The 14408-nt window shown below is 39.0% G+C and overlaps 1 protein-coding gene across 2 annotated transcripts in view; it reads right to left on the reverse strand.

Moving 5' to 3' along the window:
- Nucleotides 1-4886: 4886 nt before the first annotated feature.
- The window catches only part of LOC101859989 (selenoprotein N), a 13736-nt gene continuing 4214 nt past the window's right edge, over nt 4887-14408 (reverse strand). For both annotated transcript variants that reach the window (XM_005112293.3, XM_013090343.2), the window contains exons 5-11: nt 12729-12951; nt 12317-12468; nt 11102-11235; nt 9449-9541; nt 8842-9051; nt 6663-6829; nt 4887-6172 (exon numbers count right to left, since the gene is read on the reverse strand). In XM_005112293.3, coding sequence (XP_005112350.2) covers nt 6094-6172; nt 6663-6829; nt 8842-9051; nt 9449-9541; nt 11102-11235; nt 12317-12468; nt 12729-12951 — 1058 coding nt within the window. In that variant the 3' untranslated portion in view covers nt 4887-6093. The remainder of the gene's footprint in view (nt 6173-6662; nt 6830-8841; nt 9052-9448; nt 9542-11101; nt 11236-12316; nt 12469-12728; nt 12952-14408) is intronic.

The raw sequence follows: 14408 nt of genomic DNA on the forward strand, positions 1-14408 counted from the left end.
AGTGGATTTTTCTTGCTGAGCATTATAGATTCTAAGATCTAGATCTAGGCCAGATCAAAGTGAATCTTAGATTGAGATCAAGAATGATGAAAGTATTGAACGTGGATTTATTCCTGCTGTGAATAGATCTAGAGTCTAGAACTAGGAAGTAGGTGAATCTAGATCGAGATCAAGAACCCTGAAAGTATTCTTGAGAGTGGATTTTTTCCTACTGTGAATAGACCTAGAAATCCAGGCCATCTGTGACGCCTGTCGGTTGTTAAAAATGTGAATTTCTAAACTTGGATCTATCTATGGGCCAAGGCTCCTTCTTTCAATTATTGGCCTATGTCTTTATAATCCTTTGAGATCAAAGCTCGATCTAGAATCTAGATTAGGTTCTTCTAGGAAGCAACAATTGGCATGTAGGCCTCTTTTTTTTAAAAGTGATTGAGCTGGAACTTTAGGAGAAAATGCCACGCCTTCGAAGAGGGAGAAGAAGTCTTACCCCTAGAGGTAGGCAAGATGGGTTGCTACATGGATAAATTCAAGGTAAAATATTTGTTTTGTTTCTTTCCTGTTTTTCCTCTTCTTAACTTTCCTAATAATTCTTCATTATTTTTCCGTTCGTAGAACAGGTACTTTTATTACTAGTAATAATAAAAACAAAAATAATTATTTTTTTTAAAATACATATGTAATCATATAATAATATTAATACATTATACTCTCATCATTATACTGCTACCAGCACATTCTGGCACTCACAGTCACAACTTCTGACCCTGAGACCGCTGCATGCCACACAGGACACAGGAGGCATCAGGCAGAGAGCGGTGCACGCTCGCACTTTTGCCGCTCTGCCCTCATAGACTGCTCACAGTGAGGCACACAGGGTCAGGAGGGCTCACGAGAGGGTCATCTGCCCCTACATGCCATCAATAATAACAAAAGAACTGCTGTACGAGCACAACCAACCATTATGCAAGGTCACTGACCTAAAAACGACGGCTTAGTGTTAGACTCAGCCGTAGGTCATTTTGTAAAGTGATGAATGATTGGGTTTATCAATGAGCTGTCGAAAAGATGATATATTTATATGATAGAGTAGTAAAACGGCGATATGTCAGATCTGGATGTTCAAATGGTGATGCATAATGACAAGAAACAGCAAAATAATATAATAACGTAGTACTGAAATGGTGGTACACGATAACATAATATTAAATTGTGATATGCAATGGCATAATAAAATAATGATACTTAGTTATACACAGTTTAAAAGGCAATGTGTAAAGATCTTGGATAGATAAAAATTATGAATACTTCCGGGCAGCCAAAATGCATGAAACATTTTGCATAATATATATAATAATAATATAAATGTAGGCTTTAAATACCAATCTGATAACACAATGAGATTAATGCTGCTGCACCATAGCCCAACCCCACCTGCACCTCCCATCATGTAATGCACTGTAGGGATCCTTCCTTGACTGTCAGAAGTATACCCTGACAGTACAGGCATCCTGATGTAAATCCAAAGCCCAATCTTCCCTTGTTGCTAAATTCAAAAGCCAAGACAACAACTTAAATGAGAATTGTTTCCACTGCTTTCTCAGAAACCAGCACATTTTCGACGACATTTTAGGTCAAGATGGCCAGGCACCATTCCAACTTTTCCATCATCAATGAAAAACGGACAGTTCTCATGCAAGCCTTTGAGGTTCGGCCTCAAATCGATCCTTTGGGCCATAGACAAGAAAATAAAAGATAGTAACCTTTCCTTTGATATGTTACTAGATCTATGTATGGTTGGTGAATTCTTAAGTTCATACATTAATTGGAAAACACTGAAAACTTTCTGCTGCAGTCCGCCTTTACCGTACCATTCAGTATTCTCATCACAGCTATTCTGTCAATGAGGACAACGAGGAAAAGCATTGAAACACTAACCAGTCAATTAACTCCTCTACATTATCTCATTGTTCAACAGGTCACCAATCCTAACAAAGTCTCCCTACACTTTCAAAAAAATATCAATCTGGCAGTAAATTGAGTAAAATGAAAAGGAATCAAAAAGTGAACAGAGGGATGAAAATGCAAAACAAAAAAGCTTCAACTTTTCACTTGCAATACAGTAGTCTCAGCCTAAGATTCCACTGCTTACGATCCCGGTTCGCTTAAGATCCCGCTGTTTTAAGAAAACAGAATTTATACAATACAAAAGTCACCCCTAAGATCCCGCTCTGATTCACTCTGAAGGTCTACGTTCGGCTAAGATCCCGCATTTCAGATCATAATGTGCGGAACAAAAACCCGAGCGGGCACAGCTGATAAACCAAGAGTGAAAAGTTGAGATCAATAAACTGTCCGTCGCCTCAAAGATCAGCCACTATCATGAATGTGATCACACACACGTAAAACTCGATGAAGCGATACAATGTTTGCCCCAGACGAGATCACACCAGGGTGTGAACTGACCGACATGTTTGTTTTCCCCACACATCGCACTCACACCTGAGCTCTCCCCCTAAACTTACATCACTCGCTGGGTGGGTAGGACCTACATGTTCGCTCCAGGCGGGATCACATTGAACTGTGAACTCTTCCCTGACCATTGCAGCAGTTGTCTCTATACTCCCATATTTACGAGACGGACTGAATTTTAATTGATGTGTTCACAACGTAATGGAGTGTAACGACAAAGGCAGGGGGAGGGGGGGAGGGGGGAACTCCGTCAGAGATGGAAAGCTATAAATTATCGACAGGTAAAGGGGAGGGGCAACTGGATAAGCGTAGATCTTGAGACTCATGAGAGGATAATAAGTGAAAATGGCACGCCTCATGCCACTATGCACTGTGATAGGTCATCAAGGTTAACCACTCTTTGCTCGCCATATGTCATAAACCCACCAAGGGGTCACGTCAGTTCATTTTAGAGTGGAGGAGGACCCTTTTACCAATTGTAAGCCTTAACATGGGTCACCATAGATTCTTCTCTAGGTTTGTAGGTTAAGATCCCGGTTCGCCTAAGACCCCGAATTTCCTTGCTCCCGAGCACCGGGATCTTAGGCGGAGACTACTGTACTGCTTAACGACCTATTACACAACCACACTTTAAACATTTCGGATACATCATCAAACGACAGAAATTATTGCTTAGATGGTGTGCCACAGTGGCAGGAAATTTTATGGACTATTCCATTCTGGAGTTTGGCAATTGTGATTGGATTTTTTATGAAAAAAAGGAACAGGCTTTGAAAATTAACAGATATTAAGTACGACTTTCAATCAGCTTTGAAAATTTTACTTATGCGATGCGAGATGGACGCATAAACTAAAAGGAACATCACATTAAAGTCACGATCTGCAATAGCTTTCATTAAAAATCCATGACACGCAAAATTCACAGCTGTTACCCTAAGAGAAAATGCATGACAAAGTGTGCAACCATAATATTTGGTCCAGAATAAGAACACCTGAACAGACAGGAGTTACAAAAGAAAAAAATCTTCATAATCGACTCAGTTTGCTAGCATTAGCTTATGGGAGGCAAACAGTTTTTATGGAGGTCAAAAGGCACACAGAATCATTTCATTTGTCAGGAAATATAACACTCGATGGCACATAAAAAGATGGAATCATTTATGAGAAGTGGCTGCAACAAAAAAATTAATAAACTGTTTGCCACATCAACTGTGTTAACCTTCATTTCACTCAGAAGTTTCTACAGCTGAAACATAAGTAGCAACCTCCTTTGTCCAAAAAACTTCTAAATCCATTCTTCATGGAGAACGACTCTTCAGGACAATTGCTCCCACTCAAAATTTTTAGGGTTTTGTTTTTTTAACTGCGCAGTAACATAAAAAACATTCTTGTTTCTTTAAAAGAACAAAAGATCAGATCTTGTTACTCAAAGCAATTTAGATCATAATAAGACACGGGACCAATATCACACAAAAATTAAAAGTAAATGACCACTATACTGGAGTCCATTCCAAAAGTCCATGAAAAACATCACGTTGAATAAAAGGCAAATGAAAAGGTAAAAATGTGTGATCAATGTCTCACAACAACAAGTACTACATTTTATATCCGGTGTATACGTTAGGAACCAGGGAAGAGATGTAAAAAGTGCTGAAAGTGTAAAAAGCCTAGCTTGGATGAGAAAACAACAATTAGAGATCGACACCTCAGTCAGATCGTTTAACTTGAACACAAAGTTTTGATATAAAAACGGATACTTATTTCCTCACATAATAAGAGAACTACACATACAAAGACTATGCCGAACAATCCAACCAGAAAAGGAGGAGAAGCTCCTTGTTGCACAACTGTTTCATAACATCAACTGCAGATCAAGACCAAACCTCTCGCATTTAGAACCCTGTGGTACATGAAACAGAAAACAGAACTCATCTTGGCAAGTGGAAATTATCAGTCCCCAGAACATTATCCAAAAAAGAAACATTAGAAAACACAGAATAATGAAGCAGCATCTCTCATACTGGAGCTTCAAATGCAGTTTAGTAAGGAGTTGAGTAACTCTATTATAGTATAATATTATTTATGGTTAACTGTAGAAAATCAAACAGATCTTCAAGTTCATACATTTTTATAGTCTTATGATCAATTTACTGTAAAATTTCATTAATAAATAGAATACAAAAAGAGCAATGATTTCTTTAAAAAAACAAAATACGAACCAAGAATTCAGATCACATTCAATATTTTAAAATCCCAAAAGACAGATTATCTCAGCATAAAATTCAGACATTAAAAATACTTCATAATTACACAAATTTAATTCAAACACTGAATGTTAAAAATCATGCAATCACAATGCAGCTTTAGAATGTGAAATTTCTTTGGGATAGACCATTAACATATTTTTTTCTTCTTAAGAAACCCAAACATAAACACCAACAAAAGTCATACGGAAATTATTTAAAATTATTGACAAAAAAGCATTCAAGGCAAACAGACACAATAAATAGAGCGTAAGTTAAAGACAGCAGCCACAGTATTTCTGCCACAGAAATATTCCACCAAGATTTGACTAACAAGTAGAGCATCGTAAAATGTACAGGACATAAATAACATTGAGTCCCATGGTGTCCACATACAAAATTGAAAAATGTGTTTAAAAACAATGTTGGAAAATAATCAAAAACATTGATGTGAAATCTATACCACATTTTGTTCTGTCTGGATACCACATTCTACGGGGGTATTGTAGAATTCCTTTAAGTTATTGTTCTCAGACCTTAAATTATACAATTCAGCCAAACAGTTGGGCCTCAAAACTAGTAGTCTTAAATAAAAAGAAATACTTTGTGAAAATTTTGAAGTTTTGTACCACATTCATCAAACTAAATCATACACCATCTGACAAGAATTTCAAAACTACTTAGGGAGTCAAAAGGGATATTGTTCCCCCCAGAATAACTCACTACACCATTACACACGAAAAGACTTCATAAGGATCTCATCAAATTAAAGAGATTTGTTTCACAATTCAACAATAAAAGATTCAACCTGTAAAATCTCATATATAACATTTATCTGCTCCTTTATTACAGGCCCAATTATGATTTCCTCACGTCTAAGGGAAGAGAGACAAAGAACTTATTATTGACTTCAGAAAGCAGAAATTCCAGTGGTAGTCAGTGTCTTAACGGCTGCAAAATTTGAAGTTGTTCACACTAGCGTGAATGTTCCACAGTTAAGACATATGGAAAAAGAGCATCAGCCCAGCCCCCCCTCCCCCCCCCCCCCCCCCCCCATGCACGTAAGAGAATAACAATTAATATTTCCATTTACTGTGAACATTAAAAACATTTGATAATGTCTTCTCTTCCATTGCACAATTCAGTAGACAAGACTTCAGAGTTAAACAGCCATAAAAGAATTAAATACCATCATAATCTTCCACAACCAAAACTTTCTCACTCATGCAAAAGCACACAGACAATCCAAAACACTTCCATGACTGCTCTGAAAAACTGAGACCTTACTTTGTTGGAGGTTCTCAGAGTAACACAATAAATTCGCAGATAATAATTATCATAAAGCTGCCTTCTTTTTTTCTTCCACCCAGGGAAACTAGAATTATGATGCTGTCTCCTCAGCCACACGGATTCCTTCCTTCAGGAACTGGAGATAATTATGTTCAGATGGATCTGACAAGCTGAGGAAAACAATATATCAGGTTGACCCAGGAAGCAGATAACATGTTTCAATTATGAGGAAAACAAGCTGTACAGCAACAGTTCTTTGGCATATTTTCTTTTGTGTGTTTGCTTACAAAGAAAATAAAAGTATTTCGTTTTCCTTTGTAGTAGATAACTGCACAATATTTTGTATTAGATACATTAATATAAGAAAAGGCACTTACAAAAATATAAGAAAAGTACATACAAAAATATAAGCAAAAGTAAACAGAAAGAAAACAAAAGAGAACGAAAGAAGAAATATCCGTATAACGATTGCCTTTTCAATCTTAAAAATGTGTTGACAGTGACAATTTTTTTCTTCTCTTTTTTATCAATGACTGTTTACATCTTAATGCAAGACCTACAGAAAGAAACAGGAGAGGGAAAGAAAAGATACAGGACCAACTGGTCATGCTTTCCAACCATCCACCAACAAAGTGTGAAATTGTCTCACAGATAACTCACCCGTGTTCCATAAGGCTGTGCTCCATGTCCAGGAGTGTGTTAGCATTGAGCTGGTGAACAACCTCACCATTACCGCGCGCCACCAACATCGTCACAGGGAATTCATAAATGTCGAGAAATGATTGAGCAATGAATGAGAATGGGAGGCTGGTGTCTGCCGCATGCGCCTGGAGAAAAGAATACAGAGCTGCTTTAGTCAAGTAGTCAAGCCTTGACCTACCATCTAACATAAAAGGTAAAGATATTCTTAATTGAAGTGAAAAAGATACAGGTGTGAACCATATTTCATAATTTCTATTTTGACTTTTGAACTGTTAAAAAGTTACACATAAATTAAACATCAAAGGGGATTTCCCTTAACATTTACCAATAAAACTGGCACCTGAGCTTGTGAATATAATAAAGGTAAACCTATCTCTTCAATAATATGTGAAACAGAACACTGCATGAACCATCAAACAACAAAACTTGAGAAAGAAACATTTTTAGAGCAATGGACACAAATTCTGTTGTTTTTTTTATGACTACGAATGGTTGTAACTTTGTCCACACATCCAGAGAAATAAAAACCTAGAAGTAAGTGAGGCACAGAAGAAGAATCTGAGACACTCCAGCTGGGATGTTAATAAATAGAGCCAGACCTCTACACCAAAAATTACACATTAGCTGATGAATGTGTACGAGTGGTAAGCCAACACAAATTTCTAAATCATCCATGTACAGTATTGCTTTGTTTTAAAGCTCAGTCAACTTAACCACAACAAACAGGCATCTGTGATGTAATAGTTCAGCTCTTCACCGCATGCAGAAAATATAAGTACCATTTTCCCCTTTTTTCTTCGTTAGTTATTTACATGTGTCTGCTTAGACGCTGTATCCCCTTCAACCCTAGTTTGCCATGACAAGCAGGCCTAAACAGCATTTCTCTTGATTTATCTAATTTGTGTCACTAGAGGAATAAAACCTTTATAATAAAATAATGCCCAATGAAATACTACTACAATATCATTCTCACAGAGCAGAAGTGTCAAACTCAATCTCTCAAAAAGCCAAACTCAAATTACATTTTAAAGTTGCAGAGCCGAGCTGGACAAACACCCTTTGAGCAGTGGGAAAACTATAAACTTCTTTAAACAATAGCATGAATTGAAGCAGACAAAAGTTAAAATACAGTCAAACCTGCCCTGACGGCCACCTCTATAAGACGGCCACCTGTACAAACGGCCACTTTCCATTTCCCCCCTTGCGTTTTTTAAATATAATTTAACTGTGTAAAACAGGCACCTGTCCAAAGCGGCCGCGGCCACCATATTTTAACACACAACCCCTATCACACTAGGCAATAACACCTGTCTTAGACGGCCACCTTAGTGACCCCATTACGTTTCGTCATAAAATATTGCCGTCATAATCCAATCCCTTGTCGTTGTTTGTTAGATAGTCCCTCCAATCGATCATATTGCGTAGGCCCCTCCCACTGTTGACCAATAGGTACCAATTTTCAGCTGCTGGTGAGGTAAGCATGTGATCCCTCATAACCCATAAGCCCCGCCCAAAACTAATACACAAATCGTACGTGAGATGAGTGGTCACTGTTTACCCAGTCTGTAACAAAGTAACAATGGACGTCAACATGAACTTGTGACAGAAGCGTCACTCGTTCTCCGAGTGGTGGCGACCCATGACACTCAGTCTTCCTCGTCTGATACATTTCGTTTTATTGTCACTCTTGCACAAAATCAGCAACAAAATAAAAATAAACAAAATACAAACCAACAACAACAAAAACAAGAACAATGCGGCTACTTTCGATTGGGACTTCAAATGGGAATAGTTTGTTTTCTTCATTTTGATCAGTCCTGCCTAAGACGGCCACCTGCCTTATACAGCCACTTTTCTCCTTGAAAATGGGTGGCCGTCTTACACAGGTTTGACTGTAGTAACAAATAAAGGCATACAGTTTTCACTCTTATGTCATTTCCTTAGAGCTTGGCAACAAGCTCATTTATGTTGGGAGTAAGGTTCTGTGTTATGGAGATTCTCAAGATGGACTATCTAAAATTCTCTCGGGGACCAGATACAATTGTTCGTGGAGATGGAAGTAGTCAGGGGGCTTTGAGTTTGACACCTGTGTCGTAGAGAAATGAAATCATAAAGGACATGTAACTTTCCAGCTGACCTTCAAGTCAACCAGGAGAGTCCAGGAGCTGACGAAGCGCTGATGCAGTAGAGCCATGACCTTTGGACCCTGGAGAGCAGACTCCCTCAAGGTCCGGGCTGACCCTCAGCAGCTCTGGTCGTCCAGCGCTCCCCACAGGACGATGCAGTGGACAAGCTTGGACTCTGCCTGGGCCACCGTGAATGCCTCCGAGAGGTTGTGATACTTCACCTGTGCAAAAGAAGCAAACGTTGCAGACTCAATTTGACCCAGTCACTCCAGAGTTGGTTGGGGTTCTTTCCTTCTTCTTTTTTTTTTGTCGAGGGACTGGGAGAAGGAGGGGGGGCGGGGGCAGACACAGATGGACAGACATTTAGTCCCATGCCAGTGGTCCGAGAGTGCTACCTACAGTTTATATATGTATCTTTTCTATTCTCCTTCTGTCTTTCTTCATTGGTTCAACTTTTCTATTAACCAAAATATCACTCCTTTGTTAATGTGCTTCTCTGCAACTTGATCAAAACATATTTAATGTGTCAGTGCCTTTCGAATAAAACCGCCAAGGAAAGAATGCACAGATCAAACAATTAAATGTAATATAACCACACAGAGACCAAGAACAGTTCACCTGTTTAAACGGGAACAGCTTCAGTTCCAGGGCGTCCCTCGCCTCTTGTTCTGAGATCTCCTGCTCCCATGCGATGTCATCCCAGGAGAACTCCTTGATAGAGAATAGTTCTATAATGCACAATTGTGACAACCAGATGATGATGTACTATGAGAACAAAAAAATCAACAGAGGATGGAAATAGAAATCAGAAAGAGAGAATGGAAGCGAATTGGACATACCTTAAGAAAAAAAAACCAAAAAAAAAAAACCCAAAATACCCACTAAGCCTTTAGATGGAATCCACAAGGAAAGAAAAAGAAAGGGACTTATAAAAGAACCCGGAGAGACTTAGACTCAGGCCTATAGGAGATAGGATGCAGATGGTCAGAGGGGGAGGCAACAGCCCATGCCAAAAGTACATGGTCTCTTGTAGGTCGCCTTTACTCTGACACAGGGTAAGAAAAGCTGATGATGAGTAGGTGATGATGAGAACTCCGAGAAAATTGCAGACCACAGATAAAGATAACAGGTACCTGATATATAAGTCATAAGCAGATCGATATGTCTGCTGGTCTTCTTCCTCAATAAATGTATTCCTATTTTTTTTAATTTGGTACAACAGATGGAAAAGACAAAGGATGTAAAGAAAAACTGGTTTATGAATTTTCTATTCCTATTATCTATGCAACTGTGGCCATTTCATCCCACGCTTACAGAGTGGAAAGGCATTGATATCACTCTAGACAGGCAAAAAAAACATAAACAAAATATCCAGAAACATGGACAAATCAGTAAAAGTAAAGAATTACAAACCCCCCATTTAGAGTTTGCTTATCATGATGATCACAGCTCACTGATTCTGTTTCACAAAGACAAAGCTGTAATCCTACTGTGACTACCATTAGGACAACAGATGTGGTGCCATACGTCCAGCAGTTCTTAACACATTACACCCAAAGGGCCTGGACGGGAAGTCCATTGTTAGATCCTAAGCAAGGGGAAAGAACCCACCCCCCGTGAATATAAGCGTTTAAAAAACACATTTTAAAAATACTAAACAAATCCCAAAAATCCTGAAAAAATAAAAGTTATAAAGAAAACTGAATGTAGTTTCAGAAAAATATAACTTTATGTATACGCAAATTGTTGGAAATGTTCTAACTTTAATTCAATCGGGGTGTCCGACCCGTCACTCTCACTCTCAGCCTTGCGGTCGGGCCCTAGATCTAAATTCTAGATTTTCTACGTCTGATCAATCTGAATCGCCCCAAACTCTTGCTACAACGTTTTCATCAAAATCTGAGCTATCTGATTTGTCACATGCTTGTTTTTGCTCAAATCCATCGCTACTTCCGTTTTCAAACTCAATTGTGTCGCTTTTCAACAAGTCGAGACACTTTCAAAGTGCTGGTAACGCGATCGCACTTCGATCAGCTGTAATACTAAAACTACTAGCCCAAAAAATTTCGTTTCCGTATCAAACGAAAGAAGAAACTTTTTGCTATGACTATGCAAATCAAAATTTTGGCCCCAGAGTCTCGTCAAGACGAGACTTCGTTTCTAAAGACGCTAGGTCGGCGCGGGCGGTTCCGGGCGAGTCAGGGTGGAGCGCGTAAGGGAATTCTCGGGCGATCCGCGGCGAGTTAGGGTGTAATGTGTTTATCAACAAACCTCAACTTGTTGGGCCTCCTCCATGTAGGCTTTTGGCCTGGAGGGTCCCGCACTGCTCAGCTCCATCAAAGGCATGTAGCCTATGTCCACCTCCATGCTCTCAGGGTCATCTTTGTCGTTCAGCCATTCCATATCTGGAGAAAATAAATCTTATGTTGTCTCTTCTTCTTCTTAGGCTATCCCTCTCAACAGATATTTACATGGTACTTTACTTTTTCTTTTTTTTTCTCAAAAGATATGTTCCGCGCTATTTACCAATCGGCACAAGAGTGTGCTGAGCGTTTTAACAATCGTATAATTGCGCGGCCATCTTAAAATAGCACGGCCATTTTAAGATTGCGCTACATGTTTTAACGATGGTATAATTGTACAGCAATCTGAAGATTGCATTAATATTTCATATTTTAAAGTAAAACATTTTATATATCTTAATTTTAATTTTCATATTTTTACACTTTTGAAAATATATGTGAATGTTCCTTGATGTGAGTAAAAGAATAAAAAATATAGACGGAAGTGAATTTTTTTTTTATTATTTCAAAAATATAAAATGAATTAAATGTACATTGTGAACTTTGAGTTTGATGCCAGGCATTGTATCATTCTTGTGAGCTCTTCAGTTTTATAAGTTAATTTTGATTTTAATTTTCATATTTTTACACTTTTGAAAACGTATGTGAATGTTCCTTGATGTGAATAAAAGAATAAAGATGGAAGTGTAATTTTTTTTGTTTTCAAAAATAAAAAATATTAACGCAATCTTCAGATTGCTGCACACTTATACCATTGTTAAAACGTGCAGCGCAATCTCAAAATTGCGTGGGACAGAAATACATGGTTGTCAATATAAATTGGAGAATTTAATCACGAGTCCAGCAACCAAAAGTGCATCCAAGCTTTGTGTATTGGCCTAATTATCTAAAAAGCTAAAAACCCTTTAAGGAAGGGAAAAAAGATCCACAAAGTAACAAGTAAGACAACAAGAGGTACCACCTGGCTACGAAAAAAAAAATTCAGAGCTTTTTCGACTCCATGGAAACACAAGTGCGGCTACTCAGAATTTACGGATCATAATATGTCATAAACATCTTGTATCAAGACCATTTTTGTACAAACTGCAATATGACATGCACAACTCAAGACAAAATCCGGAAAATTTCAAAAATCCGAATCTGGAAAAGTAACACCTCTGGACCACAAATGCAGATAGCCTACCAACATTCAAGCGTCTGTCCGTGGGAACAAACAAGTGTAAGTGTTCCACTCTGCTCCCGTCGCGGGACATCACCAGGGAACCCGCGAACTGGGAGGGTGTAAACCAGAAGGGAAGCAGTGGAGGTTCATTTAACTGAAACTCAGAATGCATCCTGCAGAATGGACAACAAAAACATGTTTAGAAAAGTGACTCTTCTGCGAACTCACTGAAATCAAGTCATTTCCACACAAAATGTTAAAAACAATAAAGTGATTTGCGTTTATCAAATATTAAAAGGGTAAAGACTTTTGAAAATTACTCATCATGAAAAAAAGCACAAATTTCTTGAGAAATTCATTTTCATCATAAGCTGCAACAAAGCTTTCAACAGTTTTGAAATACTTTCCCATAACCCATGTTTCTGCCACTGACCTGAAGGCAACAGCAATGTGACTCTGACTTATGGCCCTGACACAGGCCAGCACGCCCTGGGGCGGGAACCGCATGGTCACAAATGCTTGTGGGTGGAACATGGCCAGCAGATGCTGCACACTGATTTCCCGCCCTACAGCTCTCGGTGGATAGTAGCGATTGCTGGGCAGATGGGGAGAGCCTAGGAGTCCATGAGGTGCCTCCACCAGGGAGTAGACAGTTCCTAAAAAGCCAAGTGAGTTTATGTACAGCACAGTTTATGTTAAGGAGTGTTTGCATATATAAATATATATGTAAGAGTTCATGTAAAGGAGTTTTGCATGCAGGAGAAGTATATGTAAGGAGTATTTGCACATAGGAGAGTTTCATTTTTACATAGATAGAGGAGTGTTAGCATTTATATGAGCGTTGTATGAAAAGGAGTATTTGCATATAATATGAGAGCCTTTTTATTGAGAGTTTTATGTGCAGGAGTTTGCAGTGGAAAGGAATGGTTTGAACAGAGCCCAGATTGTAGAAGCCAGGCCAACGTTCACATCACTATGGGTTGTGAAAGACTGGAATGTGCTGTTTCATTAACGACAATGACATACGACAGTAAATTGAGAAACACTCTAAGTCACAGGATCCAGTGATCTACACGAATGAATCGGTCAGGAGGGGTGAGAGAAGTGGGTGGGATTTTGTGGTGTACAGTGGGAACAAACAGGTTCATAGCATGTCAGGGGCCATAGAAAGAACAACTTGAAGCATGAAAATGGAAATTGAGGCCGTAACAAGAGCGCTTGCCTGGCTTCAAAATACAAGACCAAGAACTGCCCATCTCATTATTGTCATAGACTCCCAGAGCATCCTGCGAAGGGTTGAGAAAGGGATGCTTCGGAGTGAATGGATGAACTCATTACTTAGAGCGATCACGTGAATATTCTGTCCTAGGCACAATGAGGAGGCTGATAGGCTGGCAGGCAGTGCTGTAGTTGATGGTGAAGTGAAATTTGACAAAGGAGAAGTGTTGAAGACCCTGGACTGGAGGAAAAGTTGCGGAATGAGAAAGACAGGGAGACAGCAGAACATCACGCAATCATCAGAATGCAGGAAAATGGGATAGAGAGGGGAGAAGGTAGAAAGGAACAATTATCTGGAAAGGAAAGATGTCACCATAATCAAACAGCCACTGGAACAATCAGTATGGATACCTAGCTTTGGTGCTGAGAGGAACTGAGCACTTATGGACCTGTCTGGTGTGCAATGACGTTGTTGCCCAGGACAGGTAATACATGTAATACAGGAGTGCTAATGTAAAGAACTGCTAGCAATTATGAGAGCTTTATGTAAAAGAGTGCCAGCCTACAGGAGAGTTATAAACAGGAGTGTTTGCATACAGAAGAGTTGGCATACGGGAGAATTTGAATACAATGGTGTCTGTGTACAGGATTGCTTGTGTATGCCGGTTGTTTATGCACAGCGGTTTTTGAGCATATAAGAGAATGTTGAAAGATAAAAGGCCAAAAAGACACGGCCAAAACATATTCAAGCCTTCTCATAAAATTTTTGTTGCAATGCATAGCTTCACCACTTTGCATATATATGTTGTTAGACATTCAAAAACATCTCATATTTGACCAGGCTGCACCAGTAACATTATAATCTCTCTCCCTCCCTCCCTCCCTCCCTCCCTCC

Source organism: Aplysia californica, unplaced genomic scaffold (genome assembly GCF_000002075.1).
Source record: "Aplysia californica isolate F4 #8 unplaced genomic scaffold, AplCal3.0 scaffold01231, whole genome shotgun sequence".
NCBI lineage: Eukaryota > Metazoa > Mollusca > Gastropoda > Aplysiida > Aplysiidae > Aplysia > Aplysia californica.